The sequence below is a fragment of the Bubalus kerabau genome, chromosome 3, assembly GCF_029407905.1.
Source record: "Bubalus kerabau isolate K-KA32 ecotype Philippines breed swamp buffalo chromosome 3, PCC_UOA_SB_1v2, whole genome shotgun sequence".
NCBI lineage: Eukaryota > Metazoa > Chordata > Mammalia > Artiodactyla > Bovidae > Bubalus > Bubalus kerabau.
The window spans coordinates 180,009,968-180,028,253 of record NC_073626.1 but is presented as its reverse complement, the minus strand read 5'-3'; the positions used below and the strand labels follow the sequence as shown (position 1 = coordinate 180,028,253).

Below are 18,286 nucleotides of genomic sequence, written 5' to 3'. Positions count from 1 at the left end.
TGCTCTGTCACCTAGCAGGGAGGACTACCTCTGCTCTGGCCCCCTTGCACGTTTTTGACCCAGAAGGACCCAGTAAGGACAGCAGTAGCTCATCTAACTGCCCGCTTGTCAAGTGCCAGGGTCAGTGGTGTTTTTACTAGAATTAGCATTTCAATACCTACGATGACCCCTTCCTTGTCCCCATTGTACAGATGAGGAAACTAAGACTGAGAGAGGTCAAGTAACTCCCTAAGGTCTTACAGAAGTAGTAAAGCTGGATTCAAACTCAGGCAGGGAGGTCCCTACCTCAATGCTGCATTCATTAAAAACTGGCTTAGTAAACCAACTGCAAAATCAAGGTGATAAAGTATTTTTGAAGATGGAGGCAGGGCAAGATGATCAAAGAGGCAGCCTCTTCTCCTTTTAAAAGACAGAAGACAAGTCCAGCCCTAGGAAGTTTGCTCTACGCTGTGTTCTCTGGAGAAGGCAATGATGTTTCCCATTGAGGGCTTGTCCAGGATTATTATCCAGGACAGATGGAGCAGGTGGTAGAGAAACACATAGACAAGCACACAGATGAAGTGTTTCTCATTTGCCCAAAGTCACGGGTCAGACAACGAGAAATGATTTACATCATCTCAGGCTGGGCTCCCTCAGGGACTCAAGGGGTGGGTGAGGTTCTCAGCTAAGCCTGGTTGTTCAAATGCACAGAAATCACGGCCAGCAGCTGGAAGGATTCTTCAGGATCATCTGGTCCAGTCCCCTCACTTCACAGATGGGGATCTGAGACCCAGAGATGGGAGGAGAATCTTTCCAGGGTCACACTGACAGCAGCAGAGCTCTGGCTAACGGCCTCCTCCAGCGCAGCTCAGGGGCCGCTTCACCTTTCCAGTCCCCAGGTTGTGCTGCTGCTGCTGCTGCTAAGTCGCTTCAGTCGTGTCCGACTCTGTGCAACCCCATAGACGGCAGCCCACCAGGCTCCCCCATCCCTGGGATTCTCCAGGCAAGAACACTGGAGTGGGTTGCCATTTCCTTCTCCAATGCATGAAAGTGAAAAGTGAAAGTGAAGTCACTCAGTCATGTCCGACTCTTCGCGACCCCATGGACTGCAGCCCACCAGGCTCCCCGTCCATGGGATTTTCCAGGCAGGAGTCCTGGAGTGCCAAGTTGTGCTACTGTCCCTATTTGATTGATGTAGAAACTGAGACCCTAAGATATTAAACCACTTCCCTAAATCCCTACCATGAACTTCATGGTCCTGCTGACTGCACCTACCCCTCTCAATGCTACCTGGGCTCCTAACTGAGCTGGGCAGCATCACTCCACAATGACGCATGACCAAACTCTCCCTTTACAATTGAGCACACTGAGGCCCAGAAAGGTGGAGTGGCTTGTCCAGGGCTACACGAGGTATTGATGGAGCTGGAACTACAACCCATGTTCCCCGCCGCCCCCACCTCCCGCCCCGCTCGGTCATGTGCTTCCTCTTTCCTGGCAGAGTCAGGGTCCCCAGGCAGGGCTGCTCCGCCCTGTCCAGCACCTGCACAAAGACGGTGAAAAAGATGACGGTGATGATGGCCGTGAGGAACAGGTCACACATAGGGAAGTGCTTCTTGTCCAGGAGGTAGCCCAGGGAGAAGGCGATGGCGCCTCGCAGGCCCCCGTAGGCAATGATGAACTGGTCCTTGGGGGTCAACTTCACGATGCGGAACTTGTTGATGAACCAGGTCAGGCCCAGCACGCCTGCCAGGGAGGGGAAGCGAGGGGTCAGGTTGTCCCAGCCCCTCATGGCTTCTGCAGCTGGGAGATTTTCTCTGTCTGGAGGAAGCCTCCACTGGTAAACCCACCCAGCTAACTCATATCTCAGGTCCCTCAGTCCAAGGTGCTTCTAATCCCTCAATCCAAGAGTTGGGTGGATCTTTAAGGGAGGTTCCTCAACCTGTGTACACTTTAGAGACATTATAGAGGCCTCCAGGAGCTGGAGGGCAGAAGGGTACCAGGAAAAGAGATGAGACAAGACTGGCTACAAATTGATACCTATTAAATATGATAGGTACACGGGGCCTACTTTTCTATGTGTTTGATATTTTCTGTAATAAAAAGTTTAAAAATGCTAGGGCTTCCCTGGCAGTCCGGTGGTTAAGACTTCATGCTTGCACTGCAGGGAGCACGGGTTCGATTCTTGGTTGAGGAACTAAGAGCGCATGTGCAGCATGGCCAGAAAAAAAAAAACTGCAGAGGGAGGTTGGAGTCCAATCTCAACCCCATAGCCCCAGAATCTCCAGAGGATGAGGCCCAGGATGAAAGGGTTTTTAAGACGGCACAGCAAGTTAAGTGCCATGCCCAGACCTAACCTCAGAGAGGAGGTGAGATCCACGGGCAGAAGCCACATGGTCACTGAGGTATCCAGTGTATCCAGAAGGTGAAGCAGCTGCCCAAGGGCCTGAGGCCTGGTGCCCAGGGGTGCCCAGGTGTGCCCCGGGGCTGGCAGCAGCAGTTGGGAGGCTCTGCAGAAGACTCTGCAAGTGCCAAAGCCAAGCATGGGAAGAGGAGGTGCAAAGACCACAGACCTGAACACAGATCTGGCCCTGGGGGCCTCAGTCCTCTCCTCAGATACTGACTGGCTCAGAGTCCCAGGGTTGCTGAGGCCTCTTCCACCCGCACATTCTGGCTGTTCACCCCCAGGAGCGTGGCCCTCTGTCCCCTCCAGGGCCCATAAGGGCCTCAGTGCTGCAGGGAGTGGGAATGGGGAAGCCCCCCATCCCACGGGGGCGCCAGGAGCAGCCTGGAGCCAAGCCCACCGCCTCCACACATAGCATGCACCCGGCTGCCACACGCATGCACCCCTGCCACGTGCACGCACCCCCTGCCACACGCACACGCACCCCTCCCCGGCTCCAGCCCCTCACCCAGCACTCGGGCGATGAGGCAGAAGAGCAGGGTGCTGATGACAAACGTCCAGTTCCAGTGGTGGGAGCCGGCCACGGTGGAGACGCCCAGGAAGATAAAGATGAGGGTTTCACTGACGCTGCTCCACATTTTGAGGAAATACTTGATGGTCGTGTGGGACTTGTGGGAGATGTTGGCCTCCACGTAGGGGCGCATCACCACGCCCGAGGCAATGAGTCTGGGGGTCAGGGGAGGAAAGAGCGGGGAGCGGGGTTCAGAGTCAAGCTGCACCCTCCCAGGGCACCTCCAGCGCCAGAGAGGTGGGCAGGGGCCGGGCACCTGAGCTCCTCTCATGGGTCAGACACCTCTGCCGGCTTCCAACCCCTGTTCTCAATACTCTCACCCAACCCTGCAGACACGGGTGTATTCTGGCATTTTCCAGATGAGAGATCTGAGACGTGCAGAAATAAAGTCACCTGCCCACAGTCACACTGCCACGGAGTGGCAGAGCTAAGACACGAACAAAAGAAGTTCTGCCCGGCTCCTAAGCCTGGGCCTTTTTCCCGAGGCCACACGGCCTCTCCACCTGACAGGGGTCACGTCTTTGGCCACAGGTTTATCCTCCAGAGTGTGGTGTCTCCTTAACACCTGGGGGTCCCCACAGGGAGCTGTCTTCCGGGCGGCAGCCCAAGCCCTTCCTAGCCTGGCGCCCACGCTCAGGGTCCACTCCCGCTGGCCCAGCCTCCTCATTGTCACCTCCCATCCCCGTCCCCCAATCCAGCCTTGGTACTTCCAGTGACTTCTCCTAGCGGGAGCACCTTAGCACAACTTCCCTGCCACCCCCCAACCCCAACTGCAAGATGCAGCTGGGGCCTCAGGACCCCCAAAGCAAGGGAAGCCTCGCGCCCCCTCACTAGAGCTGCTGAGAGGAGCAGTGGGCGCGAGTGCCTGCGTCCGGAGATTGCCAAGGGGCTCCCTTTGTAACAAAAGAAAAGAAGAAATGGCTGGGGTGAGGCTTTCCAGAAGCCTCACTCTGTGCTTCCGGACAGCCCCGAGACCTGAAGCCTGGATCTGGGGGGCTGGGCCCTGGGGAGCTCCCTTTGACCCTCCAAGCCCGGGGGGATCTGAGTTGGGGCCCCGCCTGCACGCCACGCCCAGACTCACGCCATGATGCCTGACAGGTGGAAGAGCTCGGCCGACAGGTAGGCCATGTAGCTGTAGAGGAAGACGAAGAGCGGCTCGATGACGCGGATGTGGGAGGTGAAGCGGGAGGTGAAGGCTGCAATGACCCCGTAGACCACGCCCACGAACACCCCACCCAGGGACACCACGAAGAAGCTCAGGAAGCCGAGGATGATGTCCACGATGCCCACGCGGTCGTAGTTGGCAAACTCCTCAAAGAGGTGATACAGGACCTGGGAAGGGTGTGCAGGCTGGTCGGCAGGGGGGTGGGCACCCTGCCCCATGGCTCCTGGGGGTCACCCAGGGTGGGTCCCTGCCCCATGGCTCCTGGGGTTCACCCAGGGCGATTCTGTCCCCTCTGTTGACCACAGCCAAGAGGTGGCAGAGGGGTCTGGGGCCCAGAGGGTCTTTGGGCCTGGAGTGGGCTGTGCAGAGAAAGAACTGGCTCTGCAGCCAAACCACCTGGGTTGAAATTCTGACTCTGCTGCTCCCCAGCAGCAAATGGGGCAAATGACTCAATCTCCCTGTGCTTCAGTTTTCCTGTCCAGAAAATGGGGGCAATAGTACCAACCTCACAGGGCTACTGTGAGATTCAATTAGTTAATGAGGGCAAATTGCCTATCACAGCATTAGCTGCTGTTCACCAAGCTCATCGTGCACGTCCCTGCCTGGATTTCGGTCTTTCCTTTAGCACAAAGCTGGGAAATTCAGATAATGAACTAGAATAGGACTTCTTAACTGCTGAAGCTTTCTAAAAATACACTTGGCCAGCCCATACTCTACTTGGATTGTCTGGAAGTGGGACCCAGAAATCTCTGTTCAACAAGGCCCCCAGGGGGTTGCAGTGAACCACCGAGTTCAGGCACTATGGAACCAGAGGCTCTCCACGGCTTCCCCACCTCTGGGCTGGGGAAATAAACGGTCATTGTAACACCACCATCAGACTTTAAGTGGCACTTCATACACTGTAAAGCCCTTTGATTATGGTCATCCTGTTTGCCACACAACAGCCTCATGAGGTAGGCAGGCTAAAGATGCTTGTTCCCTTGCTAAACTAAAGCTCAGAATGGTGAAGTGATGTGCCAGAGGACCCCCCCAACCCCGCCCGGGAGCAACAGAACTGGGCCCAGAGCTTGGTCCCTGCCAGCAGTGGATGGCCTCTCTGGGGATCCAGCTTTGAGTTTCTATCTACCTCCTCTTAGGTGCTGGCTGCCTGGCCTGCTCCCAGACAGCTCTGCCCAGAAACCAGCTGGGGAGTGTCCAGGCTGAAGGAATGCAGAGGGAGTGGGGAAGAAGACCTGGGGATCCCCGAGACAGACCCTCCAAAGCCCCCAGTACCTGGGCCACACGTGGAAGCAGGGCACCTTTGCTCCAGGGCCAAGGCCTGAGGCCACACAGCTTGGGGCAGCCTTCAGCCCTACCATCTGGGTAATGGGGCATTCACACCCATGCCCAGAGCTCTAGAAAGGGCCCGACTTGGGCCAGGCAGGGAAGGGAGATGCCAAGCACTGGCCAGTCCCCCATGTGCCTGACACAGCCATCTGGGAGACAGGGCAGGGCTCTGGCAGTGCGTTCTCAGCCCTGGGCTACCTAAACCTACTCCTGGCCTGAGGAAATGCTCAGGTCCTAAAGTGCACTGGCTGGGCCGATGGGGCAGGTGCAGAGGGCAAGGTCCTCACTTCTGGCCCGGCACCATTGTCGCTGGGACTACAGAGGCCAAGTAGCATAGTGCTAAGCATCTGGACTCTGGACTCAAGACTGTGTAGATCTGAACCCCAGTATGTCATTTATCAGCTACTATGATCTTGGACGAGTTCCTTAATCTCCCAGTGCCCCAGTTCCCTCACCCGAAAAACTGGGAAAAATCACCGTGCTAACCTCATGGAGTCTGTGCAGATTAGCTGAGACAATACATGATCAGACAGAACACGAGCAATGACTCCCATCACTGCCCCTGTCTCGGGGAGGCACGGCCATGGGCCCACGGTGGCCAGATGGGGGCATCCACTCTTGCAGCCACGCCCCACTGTTCCCCAAGAGTGCCAGCCTGAACCCCAACATACATCCTCTGGGGAGGGCTTCATCTCTGGCACCCATTGCTTTTGCAGGCATGAGTGAGTGTGACTCCCGTCAGAGCCCCGGGAGGACGGCAGGCTCAGGGCAACGGTCCCTGCTCCAGATGGGGAAATAGGCCTGCGTGGCAGCCGTGGGCAAAGGCGGGTGCCCGAGGAGACAGGCCAGATGGGCCAGCCCGCGGCTCCCCTGGCTTCAGGAGGAGCTGACGGGGCGCCAGGGGAAGAAGCGGGAGAGGAAGCCGAGGCTGTTGGCAGGCGACCTCTACTGTCGGTGGCTTCTTTGAGGTGCGGCTTCCTGAGCGGCTGGGAGTGAGGCGGGAGCGTGTGTGCGAGCGTGCACAGGGCATGCACATGGGTCCATGAGTTTTCCTGTGTGGGCAGCTGCTCCCTGAGGGGTCCAGGCAGGAGGGGGATGTAGGTGTTTGCACAACACAACACGGGTGTGCACATACACGTACCTGCTTCCTGAGGAAGCCGGCTGGGAGGAAGGGTATGTGGAAACATACACAGCCTTGCCACGTGCAGACCCTGCGGTGGGGGTGTCTGTCCTCGCTAGGCCTGGCAGGAACGCACTGACTACTCTGCCATATCCCAGCTGTCAAAGGTGAAGCCCAGAGAGGTACAGTCACATGCCTAAGGTCACACAGTAAGCAAGTGGCCAACCCAGACTGACCCACTTTACTTGCCACCTTCTGGAGGTTTTAGAGACAAGGTTCCTTTCCATGAATGCTGCCCCGAAACTCTGCACAAATTAAACTCTAACTTAAGACACATGTGTGTGTGTGTGTGTGTGTGTGTGTGTGTGGGTACGCATGCATGCTCAGTCATGTCCAACTCTTTGGCTGCAGCCTACCAGGCTTCTCTGTCCATGGGATTTCCCAGGCAAGAATACTGGTGTGGGTTCCTCCTCTGGGGGATCTTCTCAACCCAGGGATTGAACCTGCATTTCCTGCATTGGCAGGTGGGTTTTTTTACCACTGAGCCACCTGGGAAGCCCTAGTTTAAGATACAGCTACCAAGAAAGCTAAAATGCCCCTCAGAGACTAACTGGTCTATAAAGGGTAAACTGAGGTACAAAGAGGATAAGTCATTTAACCAAGATCACATCAGGGACAGAGCGTATGACCTGGTCAGGCTGAGCTCAGGCCCTGCAGTCAGATAGACCTGGCTTCCAATTTCAGTTCTATCTATTCTACTGAGTTCTTTAACCTCATTAAGTTTGGCTCCTTCTCTGCAAAGTGAGACTAAGAAGCACCTCTTAACGTAGTCAGGAGGATAACTGAGATAATCCTTGCCGGTGCCCAGCACGATGGCCACACATAGCAGGCAGGGCTGGACACTTGCTGTCTGACTATCGTGAGCGGGGGGATGTGGGATTCACTCTGGACCTGGACTTGGGTCTGGGTCTTGCGCGCCCCGGGGCGTGGCCCCTGCCTCTCACCACAGTGACGGCGTCGTTGAGCAGGGACTCCCCAAACACAAGGATGTGGAGCAGCTCGTTGATGTGAATCTCCTCGAAGACGGCCAGCACGGCCACGGGGTCCACGGCCGAGATGATGCTGCCGAACAGCAGGTTCTCCAGGAGGCCGATGTTGTTGATCTGCTCGCCGCCCACCAGGCACACGGCGTACATGAGGCCGCCTAGGAAGAAGGCGTTCCACAGCGTGCCCACCACGGCGAAGATCAGGATGGTGCCCAGGTTCTCCGTGAACTGCCGCAGCGGCAGGAAGTAGCCGGCATCCAGGATGATGGGCGGCAGCAGGAAGAGGAAGAAGACTTCCGACTGCAGGATGGGGGGCGTCTCGCCCACGCCCTTGATCAGACCCCCCACCAGCAGCCCCACCACAATCAGCAGGCAGCTCTCCGGGACGATGCTCGAGATGGTGGGGATCACGTGGAAACCTGCAGAGGGTAAGATAACGGAAGGCCGTGGGCTTGAGGGGAGCCAGGAGAACAGAATATGGCTGGGGCTGAAGGCTAGGGGTAGGACCAAGAGGGGCTCAGGCTTGGTCTCAGAGGACCGCTCTGTTACTCTCTGAGCCTCAGCCTTCTCGCCTAGAGCTGATAACACCAGCCTCACAGGCTAATATAATGCAGTTATGGATTATGTTTATACATAACTGATGTGTAAACTACATGATGATGTTGTTGAAGTGCTTTTTTCAAAGGACATACAGAGGCTCCCTGTCACTGTCGTAAAGTAGGAGAAAGAAGCAGGTCTGTATGCCTCCAGAAAGCAGAAATTATACACTGATTACCGAGGCTCCAAGTACCACCCAGTTCCCTGACTGCCCCGTCTGCCCAGGTTAGGGTAGGGGTCCTTCTCTGGTGCCTTCCCTTCTCACAACTTCCATCTGCAATCCTGAAGGCATTACCTAACACCTGAACCCAAGTCATCTGTCCAGGCACAAGTTCACGGAGATAGATGTAAGCTCAAGACCAGGCATAACAATCGAAGAATTCTGTTTAAGGGAAGACATCAAGTTCCCCATCACAGAGGCGTAGAAGCAAAAGGCAGACAATGGTTGGTGGAGAAGTGACACAGGAGACAGGAAGGAGCACAGAGGAATCAAAGACTATCAGCGCAGGAAGGAACCTGGGGATCATACTGCCTGGGGCCTGCAAACGTGCAGCACGCACGCAGCGACTTCCAATCCCAGCTTCGCGTGCTTTCCCGCTGAGCCCAGAGAGATGCTCAGGAAGCCGACAGCAATCAATGGGTTCTGCGCGTGAGACAAAACCTGTTTGCCATCCTGTTTCTCACCCAATTCCACCCACTTTAAAGAAGGGACAACTGAAGCTCAGGGAGGGGAAGGGACTCACCCAAGGTCACACAGCTCATCAGTAGTAGAACCAGGACAGAACCCAGGTCTGACCCCACCAGCTTCTATCAAACGCCCCCTTCTTTAAATCACTCCCTCCTTTCTCCCCATTAAGGTGAAAATGCCCCTCTGCCTGAGACCCACCGTCTCTCCAAGCCAGGTCCTGGCCAGCAGCAGCGGCAGGCCACCCTCTGCAGCCGGCCCCCTTGGTTCCAAACCCTGAGCAGGGAAGTGGCAAAAATCCCTTTCAGAGAGGGCCCCTCTCAATGCCAGCTCCGCCCCCAAGCTGCTCATGGGTCTCTGGTTTGTTTTGGGTGAGGAGGTGGGTGGAGAAGACCTGGGACATAACCCCCAAGGTCCACTTGGTTAGGATGGTCTGCTTGCCACTTTGCTCGAGGTAGAACCTCTCGCTCTCCTCCCCTCCTTAGCTTGTAAACTCTCTGCAGGCAGATTCCATCTCTGTTTATGATTATGTCCCCAGGGCCGGGGATACAGGAGGCGCTCAACAAGTATCTACTGATCGGAAAATGCAAAGGGCTTGGCCAGAACCCACGTGAATCTCTATCACCTGTCTGGCCAGGCCTCTTCTCTCTTTACCCCTGGAGAAGCCTGGGAAGGAAGAGGAACATCGCTCCCCAGGCCCAGAGCCCTCCTGCTCTCAGGCACTGATCGGGGTGGTGCCAGCTACAAGTCAGGACTCAGTATACCATCCAGGCCCAGAGCCAAGCACCCAGGGCCTGGATGTGACAGGGCCGAGCACCCAGGAGATACAATCGAATCATGTTGGAAAAAAAAAACACATCCCCATCCTAGGCCAGGAGACTTCAAAACAGACCTGACCAAAAGTCACTGCTTTTAGGCCTTCCCTGGTGGTCCAGTGGTTAAGACTCTGTGCTTCCAGTGCCAGGGGGTGTGGGTTCAATCTCTGGTCCGTGAACTAAGATTTCACATGCCGGGTAGTAAGGCCAAAAAAGAAAGTCACCACTTTTGCTGAAAAGTCCACTCCTCTTACCCTGCCATATCCATCCATCTTTGACTGTCTGTCAGTAACCCTCAGGGTTCGTGTGGCTGGTACACTGTGAAGGGCTAAGTCAGGTTGAGTCCAAGTCTCCCTTGCTCTAAAGATTAAAGTCCAAACTTTCAGCATGCCCTTCATCATCAGGTCTTGCTCATGTCTCATGCTCCCTACTTTTTTTTTTTTTTTTTTTGACCTCGCCATGCATCTTGTAGGATCTTAGTTCCCTGACCAGGGATTGAACCCAGGCCCACGCAGTGAAAGCACTGAATCCTACCAACTGGTCCACCGGGGAATTCCCCCCACTGCATATTCTTATGTTTCAACCTTGACAAACTCCTTTCAATTCGCTCAAGTGAGGTACACCCTCTTTGGCCTGCAGAACTTTGCCCAGTCCAGTCTGCCTGTCCAGAACACTGTTCCTCTACCTTCACTATATGTGGCTGACACCATATCCTTCTGCCTGCCTCCTCTTCCAGGAAGCATTCCCTGACCACCCCTGCATGCCTGGGCTAGAGCAGGAGTCCTCTGGTGTGTCCCCCATCATAACCTTTGACCCACAGTCATGACCTGGATTCCTCTTTCTCCCCAACACCCAATGAGGTCAGACAACGCAGGGAGAAGCAGTGAAACAGGACAATGGCACCACACCTGGGACCTGTATCTGCCTTGAGGGAAAACAGGACAGCATGGGGGTTTGGGAAGCTTGGGAAGGAAGAGGAACATCCCTCCCTAGACAGATTATAGAGATTCACGTGGGTCCTGGCCAAGCCCTTCGCATTTTCCGATCAGTAGAAACCCCCATGCTGATCAGTAGTCAGCCAGCCAGCTGACTTCCTCAACGCCCCACCCCCAGCCCAGAAGCTGAGCAACAAGAGCTGCCACAGGAGTAAGCAGGGTCTAAGGAGGCAGCCCAGGGCAAGTGGAGGACAGTGTTCACCTCCAGCCAGACTGCTAGGCTCTGAAATTGCCTCACCACCCTCTACGCCATCCATCCAATCCACAGAGCTTTCCTGGCTGCAGGAAGTGCCAGGCAATGCACCAGAGACCAGTAAGCCTCAGCCCACTGGGGGAGCAGAGGGATGATTGTGTGTGTGCGTAACCCTCCAAGAGCAATAACATGAAGAACACTCATTACTCTTAAAGGTGCGCCAGGAGGCAGGCATATGTCGCGTCTTTAGTCCTCACAATACCTAGCCCTGTGGGATAGGTATTGTCCCCATTTTACAGAAGAGACAGTTGAGGTTTGGCAAGGTTCAGTAGCCTTCCCAGAGTGCAGGAGAGGAGTTCGACTCCAGCTCAGAGCATCTCACTTCTTCAAGTGAGTCGGTCCTCACAGTACCTGGGGCTGGTGCCCTGTCCCCAGAGCAGAACCCCCAGGTCTTCCTGTGTTGGCCCTGCCTCTCGGGGAGCAGAATCCCGGGCCCTGACGGGCAAGGGAAGGGGAGGGGAGGAAAGTCCGGGATCCACCCTGGCTCCTGGCCTGTGGGTAGGCTGCATATTACTGGAAAATAGCTTCTGGGGGAGGGGCGGATTCTGTCATCAGGCAAAGCAGAAGGGGGCCTGATGGCCTGTTCTGACTTGTCCCTCTCCCGAGGCCCTGCCTCCACCTGTTGTCCCCACACTGCACCCCAGAAACTGAGTGAAGTGAAAGGGGGACAGTTGGGCCTCTGGGCCCTTGACCAAGACCCAGCATTGAGGCAGGACGTCAAGATGCCACGAAATGAGGCGAAACTTCTGGGCCTGAACTTGTGACAATGGTGATGTCACCAGGATGGAATCAGGGGTGGGGCAGAGGCCACAAGACTCAGACCCAAGCTGTGAGAGCCGACACGGACCTCAGAAGCCACCTAGATCCTCCATCACATGGTTGGGGAAACTGAGACGCAGACAGGGGTGGCGATCTGTCAGGTCACGGCCAGTACCCCCATGAGGACCCGTGAAGCTAAAGTCCAGGGATCACTCGAGCCACACGGCCTCCTGCTGGAGCCCCCAGACCTCCCAGAGCAAGGACGGGAGGAGGAGGTCTGGAATTCAACATCTCCTGGCCACGGGGCGAAACCGCCAACGCGGTTTCAGGCTGGCTTCCCTTTTTAGGTGAAGAGGCGGGGGCAGGGGAGTGGTGTTTCTCACTCTGCCCAGCGTGGGTGACAGCTGGGCAACGGGGGGCACACACACATGCACACTCACTCTAGCTCTGACACGCACTCACTCTGCCCACTGTCTGACACACACACTCTCACGCACATTCCCCCCGCTTTCACTCTCTGACATGCTCTCACACACAGACTCTGACCACACACTCGTTCTCTTACACACCCATGCACACAATCACCTACATTCTTACTGTCTCTGACACGCACGCTCTGAGACATTCACGTTCAGCTGCCCTCTCTGTCTTACAGACACACACACATACTCTCTCTCTGACACACACAGGTAAACTGAACCGGCATGCGACTCAGCTGCAGACTGATGAAGGGCTCTTGGTCCCCGGCGGCCTCGCTGTACTTCACTGTGAGGACGTTTTATTTACATCCCAGACCATCCCCACCTGCTGAGACTGGGTGCCGTGCAGCAGGCAGGCAAGACTGTCCCATGTCACCCTTGGTTGCCAGGGTGAAGGGATAGCTCAACCCCACTGGCCGCATCTCTCCCCTGGCCTGGCAGTCAGAGGGGTGTGCCAGGAAGAGGGGCCTCCCTGGCCCCCCAGAGCTGGGTCAGCAGGTACCCAGGGGCACATGAGGGGCTCTACCGCCCTAGTTCCTGGCCTGAGGACTGCGCTGGGGCTGCAACTCGGCCAGGTCCCAAGGGATTCCTGGTTGCACAACGACTCCATGTCTTTAAATCCCTCTTCAACTGCCCCAGCAACCAGGCTCCGCTGCAGTAATGAAAGCTGATCCCTCCCAAGGAGAGCCTGGCGCTCGACAGTTTACAGCAGCTTGCTCTGCTGTGTCTAACTCGCCTGCACCTCACCAGGCTCTGGCCGGCACAGTCATCAGCCCCCCATGTTAGAGATGAGGAAACTGAGGCACAGAAAGGTGAAGCAACTTGCTCGAAGTCCAGTGGCTGGCAACCAATTCAAATCCAGGCAGACTGGCGCCACTCCGGGTTCTCAGCCACTTGCCACATTATCCCTGGTTTTATTCTTATTTTGTTTCCAAGGGGCGCATCAGAACCCAGGACTAAAGAGCCCCAAAGCGGTTCCCAGGGGACCAGAGGTGGTATTTCTTTCCATGAGCTCTTCTCCAGGGAAGTCTTGCCACGGCTGTTCTTCCGCTCAAGGAAAGACCTTAGGGAACCCTTCCATCTTTTAAGGCTGCCCCCTCTCAGCCGGAAGGGGTCAGTCTTCTCCTAAACTCCTAGGGCAGGAGGAGAATCAGAGGGGCTCTGACTCTTCTCGAGTCAGATTTCTTCTCAGTGTTGAGTCTTCCTACCATCAAGTCAGCTCTGAGGTCCAGATGCAGCCGCTGCCTCAGTAGGCTTGCAGCCAGACCGGCACAGACAAAGACGTGTGGCACTCGCCACTCTGCCCTGGGTTATAAGCCAGATGCAGTCACTGACTAGTTTGGTGACTTTGGGCAAGTTACATCTCCTACCCTCAGTTTCCCTGTCCGTGTAAAAGCCTGTTTCAGAAGGTTTCCAGAGCCCAAGAGGACCTAATAAGGGTAAAGAAAGGCAAACACTGCTGACCTTCAATGTTGGCAAAAAGTGGTTCTATTATTGTTATAATCTTAAAAACCAGGCTTAAACCAGGTTTAATGTGAATCACACTACATTATTACAACCTGTTGCACTTGTCCATCATTTAGGATGGACATCACTTTAAGCTCTGCAATGGTGCAAACTTTTTAAGTCATCTGGGTCTCCAGCTGTCAGCACAGAGTGGGCATTAACTATTTAGGAACTGAGACAAAACTGACTTTCAGATGTGAAGCATGGGAAAGAGGAAGGAGATGGAAGAGACTCTGAGATTTCAAGAGTAGGTGATGCTCCCAGAGCAGGGATCATCTGAATTAGGCTTTGAAGGATCAAGAGAAGTTTGCCAGAGAGAGAAGGAAGAAAAAAGCCATTCTAGGGTCTGTATTGGAGAAGGCAATGGCACCCCACTCCAGTACTCTCGCCTGGAAAATCCCATGGGCGGAGGAGCCTGGTAGGCTGCAGTCCATGGGGTCGCAAAGAGTCGGACACGACTGAGCGACTTCACTTTCACTTTTCACTTTCATGCATTGGAGAAGGAAATGGCAACCCACTCCAGTGTTCTTGCCTGGAGAATCCCAGGGACGGGGGAGCCTGGTGGGCTGCCGTCTATGGGGTCGCACAGAGTCGGACACGACTGAAGCAACTTAGCAGCAGCAGCAGGGTCTGTATTACAAGTCCCCCGCAAATGGATGTATGGATAATGGGATGAATGAAAAATAAGGAAAGAAAAAGACAAATAGCAAGGCTGAATTCACCAAGCCTTTGCCAATATCCAAACAGGAGAGTTGCCAAGATTAAATGAGATGGTGTATATAAATCACTTGGCACAGTACCTGTTACACATGTCTTTGAGTCTTGGTCCCTTCTGTCACTGGGGTGATGATGAATAACCTGAGTACCCAGTGACCAGGGTAACTGTGAAGACAATTTTTTAAAAATATGCCCACCCAGTAAGATCATAATTCACTTTAAGATATAATCTCTAGCACAGAGAAGGAGAAAAACACTTACTGGACACTTAAGAGGGTTGGATGCAAGACTTTCACATCTCCTCTCATTTTATCTCATATCTTGACCCCCATTTAATAGATGAAGAAACCGAGGCTCAGAGAGGTGAAGTGACTTCCCCAAGGCTGCAGAGCTGGGAAGTGGCAGAGTCAGAATCAGAACCCAGGTCTCCCCATCACTAGTCTTTGTGGCAGGCTGCATCAATGAAAACTAAGCCTGTGAGCATCAGAGGAAAGAGAAGTCAAGTCTGCAATGTGCCTCCCCTGCAAAACAGCCAAAAATAAATGTGTTCCAAGTACCTGGAGAGGAATCGTCCCCCACACCGGGGGAGTCAGTCTCTGTCTGTGCCTTCCCCCATCATTCTTCCAAACGGCACCTCTATCTCTGGCCTGTTTCAGTCCCCGTCTCAGGGAGACAGGGTCCCACCCTCTGGGAACATCCAGTCCGGGTGGGAAATTAGCTAATAAATCAGTGGAGAATACAGCAGCATACACTGGGCTCCCTGAGGCATAGGGAAAGGAGGACTTGGTCAGATCAAAACGTGGGTTTCAGGCCCAGCTCTGCCCTTTAGTAATCAGGAGGCTTGGGCAAATCATGAACTCACAGACGGGCTTCGGTTTCCTCGTGTGTAGACAAGTGAGAATCAAGGGACTGGACACAGAAGCACCTTGTACCTTGTGATGTGGCAAACAAACTTCGGAGATGATCAACACATGAGAAGTAAGGACAGAAATTCCAGTCCCCTATAATGAAAGGGACATCTTTTTTGGGTGTTAGTTCTAAAAGGTCTTGTAGGTCTTCATAGAACTGAAAAAGATCTTCACGACCAAGATAATCACAATGGTATGATCACTCACCTAGAGCCAGACATCCTGGAATGTGAAGTCAAGTGGGCCTTAGAAAGCATCACTAAGAACAAAGCTAGTGGAGATGATGGAATTCCAGTTGAGCTATTTGAAATAGCTCAAAGGCAATGCCAAAGAATGCTCAAACTACCACACAATTGCACTCATCTCACATGCTAGTACAGTAAAGTAATGCTCAAAATTCTCCAAGCCAGCTCCTTCCCAACATGGCGCAGTCAGTTAACATCACCGAGCTGAATTTGCCGCGGCTAGAAATGCTCAAGAACCAACTGGACCAGGAAGTGGAGTTCTTGTCCACGTCCATTGCCCAGCTCAAGGTGGTTCAGACCAAGTATGTGGAAGCCAAGGACTGTCTGAACGTGCTGAAGAAAAACAACGAGGGGAAAGAATTACTTGTCCCACTGACGAGTTCTATGTATGTCCCCGGGAAGCTACATGATGTGGAACATGTGCTTATCGATGTGGGAACTGGCTACTACGTAGAGAAGACAGCTGAGGATGCCAAGGACTTCTTCAAGAGGAAGATAGACTTCCTTACCAAGCAAATGGAAAAAATCCAGCCAGCTCTGCAGGAGAAGCACGCCATGAAACAGGCTGTCATGGAGATGATGAGCCAGAAGATTCAGCAGCTCACAACCCTGGGAGCAGCTCAGGCTACTGCCAAGGCCTGAGAGCTTGTTTCACAAATGGGGCAGAGGGTGCCTGCTTCTGGGGCCTGGGACTTTGTGGACGTGGTTTCCTGGAATGGGGAAAGAAGAGGGTCTGTGTTTAATGCTAATAAATGAGCCAGCCGGGCAAAAAAAAAAAAAAAAAAAATTCTCCAAGCCAGGCGTCAGCAATACCTGAACCGTGAACTTCCTGATGTTCAAGCTGGTGTTAGAAAAGGCAGAGGAACCAGAGATCAAATTGCCAACATCCGCTGGATCATCAAAAAAGCAAGAGAGTTCCAGAAAAACATCTATTTCTGCTTTATTGACTATGCCAAAGCCTTTGACTGTGTGGATCACAATAAACTGTAGAAAATTCTTCAAGAGATGGGAATACCAGACTACCTGACCTGCCTCTTGAGAAACCTATATGCAGGTCAGGAAGCAACAGTTAGAACTGGACATGAAGAACAGACTGGTTCCAAATAGGAAAAGGAGTACGTCAAGGCTGTATATTGTCACCCTGCTTATTTAACTTCTATGCAGAGTACATCATGAGAAACGCTGGGCTGGAAGAAGCACAAGCTGGAATCAAGATTGATGGGAGAAATATCAATAACCTCAGATATGCAGATGACACCACCCTTATGGCAGAAAGTGAAGAGGAACTAAAAAGCCTCTTGATGAACGTGAAAGAGGAGAGTGAAAAAGTTGGCTTAAAGCTCAACATTCAGAAAACGAAGATCATGGCATCTGGTCCCCTCACTTCATGGGAAATAGATGGGGAAACAGTGGAAACAGTGTCAGACTTTATTTTTGGGGGGCTCCAAAGTCACAGCAGATGGTGACTGCAGTCATGAAATTAAAAGACGCTTACTCCTTGGAAGAAAAGTTATGACCAACCTAGATAGCATATTGAAAAGCAAAGACATTACTTTGCCAACAAAGGTCCGTCTAGTCAAGGCTATGGTTTTTCCAGTGGTCATGTATGGATGCGAGAGTTGGACTGTGAAGAAAGCTGAGCGCCGAAGAATTGATGCTTTTGAACTGTGGTGTTGGAGAAGACTCTTGAGAGTCCCTTGGACTGCAAGGAGATCCAACCAGTCCATTCTAAAGGAGATCAGCCCTGGGTGTGCTTTGGAAGGAATGGTGCTAAAGCTGAAACTCCAGTACTTTGGCCACCTCATGCGAAGAGTTGACTCATCGGAAAAGACTCTGATGCTGGGAGGGATTGGGGGCAGGAGGAGAAGGGGACGACAGAGGATGAGATGGCTGGATGGCATCACCGACTCAATGGATGTCAGTTTGAGTGAACTCCGGGAGATGGTGATGGACAGGGAGGCCTGGCGTGCTGCTATTCGTGGGGTTGCAAAGAGTCAGACACGACTGAGCGACTGAACTGAACTGAAGGACAGACATGGGACAGAAGGGGCGGGGGGTCAAGGAGACTTGAAAGCAATAAGCAGAGAGATGCTGTGACTGTCGGGCCCACCTGGAGACCTGATAAGAGAGGCTGTGATCAGGATTCTGGGTCGGGTAATCCTTAGCCGTTAACCTCCCGTACCGATCAAGCCCTGTACTCCAGTTGCTGGAAGTGGCCAAGCCGCAGCTGTGCGCACACAGGGGGCAATCCTTCACCCTGAGCTCCTACCCGCCTCCAAACCTACTGCAGGTGTCACCTCCTCCGGGAAGCCTTCCCTGAAAGCCCAGGCTGAGTCAGGCGCTCCTGCAAGCTGACGGGTGGGAGCTCTGCAGCTGGTGTTCTCCTCCCCCTGGCAGCCCAGCACAAGGCCCTGGGCCCCACGAAAGTGATGCTCGGGATAAGTGAGTTAAGGGGATGATGGAAGCTTCCTAAAGGATGTGGGATTGAAGTTGGGTCTGGAGGGCAACGGGCGGATGGGGGAACAGTGAACAAAGGAACAGAGAGGGCGGCATCTGCAAAGCCTACCAAGGACTCTGAAGCCTCCAACCAGCCTGGAAATGAGACTGGAAGTGAGGGAGGTGCTGGCACAGCTGGAGGAGGCAGGAGTGCCAGGACCTGAGTCAAGGGACTGGAGCTGACACTGCAGGGCTCAGAGGGACCCCTGACCCTCAGCCCTGG

At 53.9% G+C, this 18,286-nt stretch overlaps 2 protein-coding genes across 2 annotated transcripts in view; one reads left to right on the top strand and one right to left on the bottom strand.

Moving 5' to 3' along the window:
- SLC9A1 (solute carrier family 9 member A1) overlaps positions 1–18,286 on the bottom strand; it is a 54,411-nt gene that overhangs the window by 5,674 nt on the left and 30,451 nt on the right. Inside the window, exons 2-5 of the mRNA XM_055574009.1 lie at positions 7,567–8,027; positions 4,033–4,283; positions 2,889–3,106; positions 1,520–1,722 (exon numbers count right to left, since the gene is read on the bottom strand). Of these exons, the coding sequence (XP_055429984.1) occupies positions 1,520–1,722; positions 2,889–3,106; positions 4,033–4,283; positions 7,567–8,027 (1,133 nt within the window). The remainder of the gene's footprint in view (positions 1–1,519; positions 1,723–2,888; positions 3,107–4,032; positions 4,284–7,566; positions 8,028–18,286) is intronic.
- LOC129646980 (prefoldin subunit 5-like) lies at positions 15,739–16,324 on the top strand. The gene has a single exon (XM_055574010.1). It carries the CDS (start codon positions 15,745–15,747, stop codon positions 16,207–16,209), a length of 465 nt encoding a protein of 154 aa, XP_055429985.1. The 5' UTR covers positions 15,739–15,744; the 3' UTR covers positions 16,210–16,324.

What these genes read in the sequence shown, in the direction of transcription:
- LOC129646980 (XM_055574010.1), top strand. Translation starts at nt 15,745, where the DNA reads ATGGCGCAGTCAGTTAACATCACCGAGCTGAATTTGCCGCGGCTAGAA.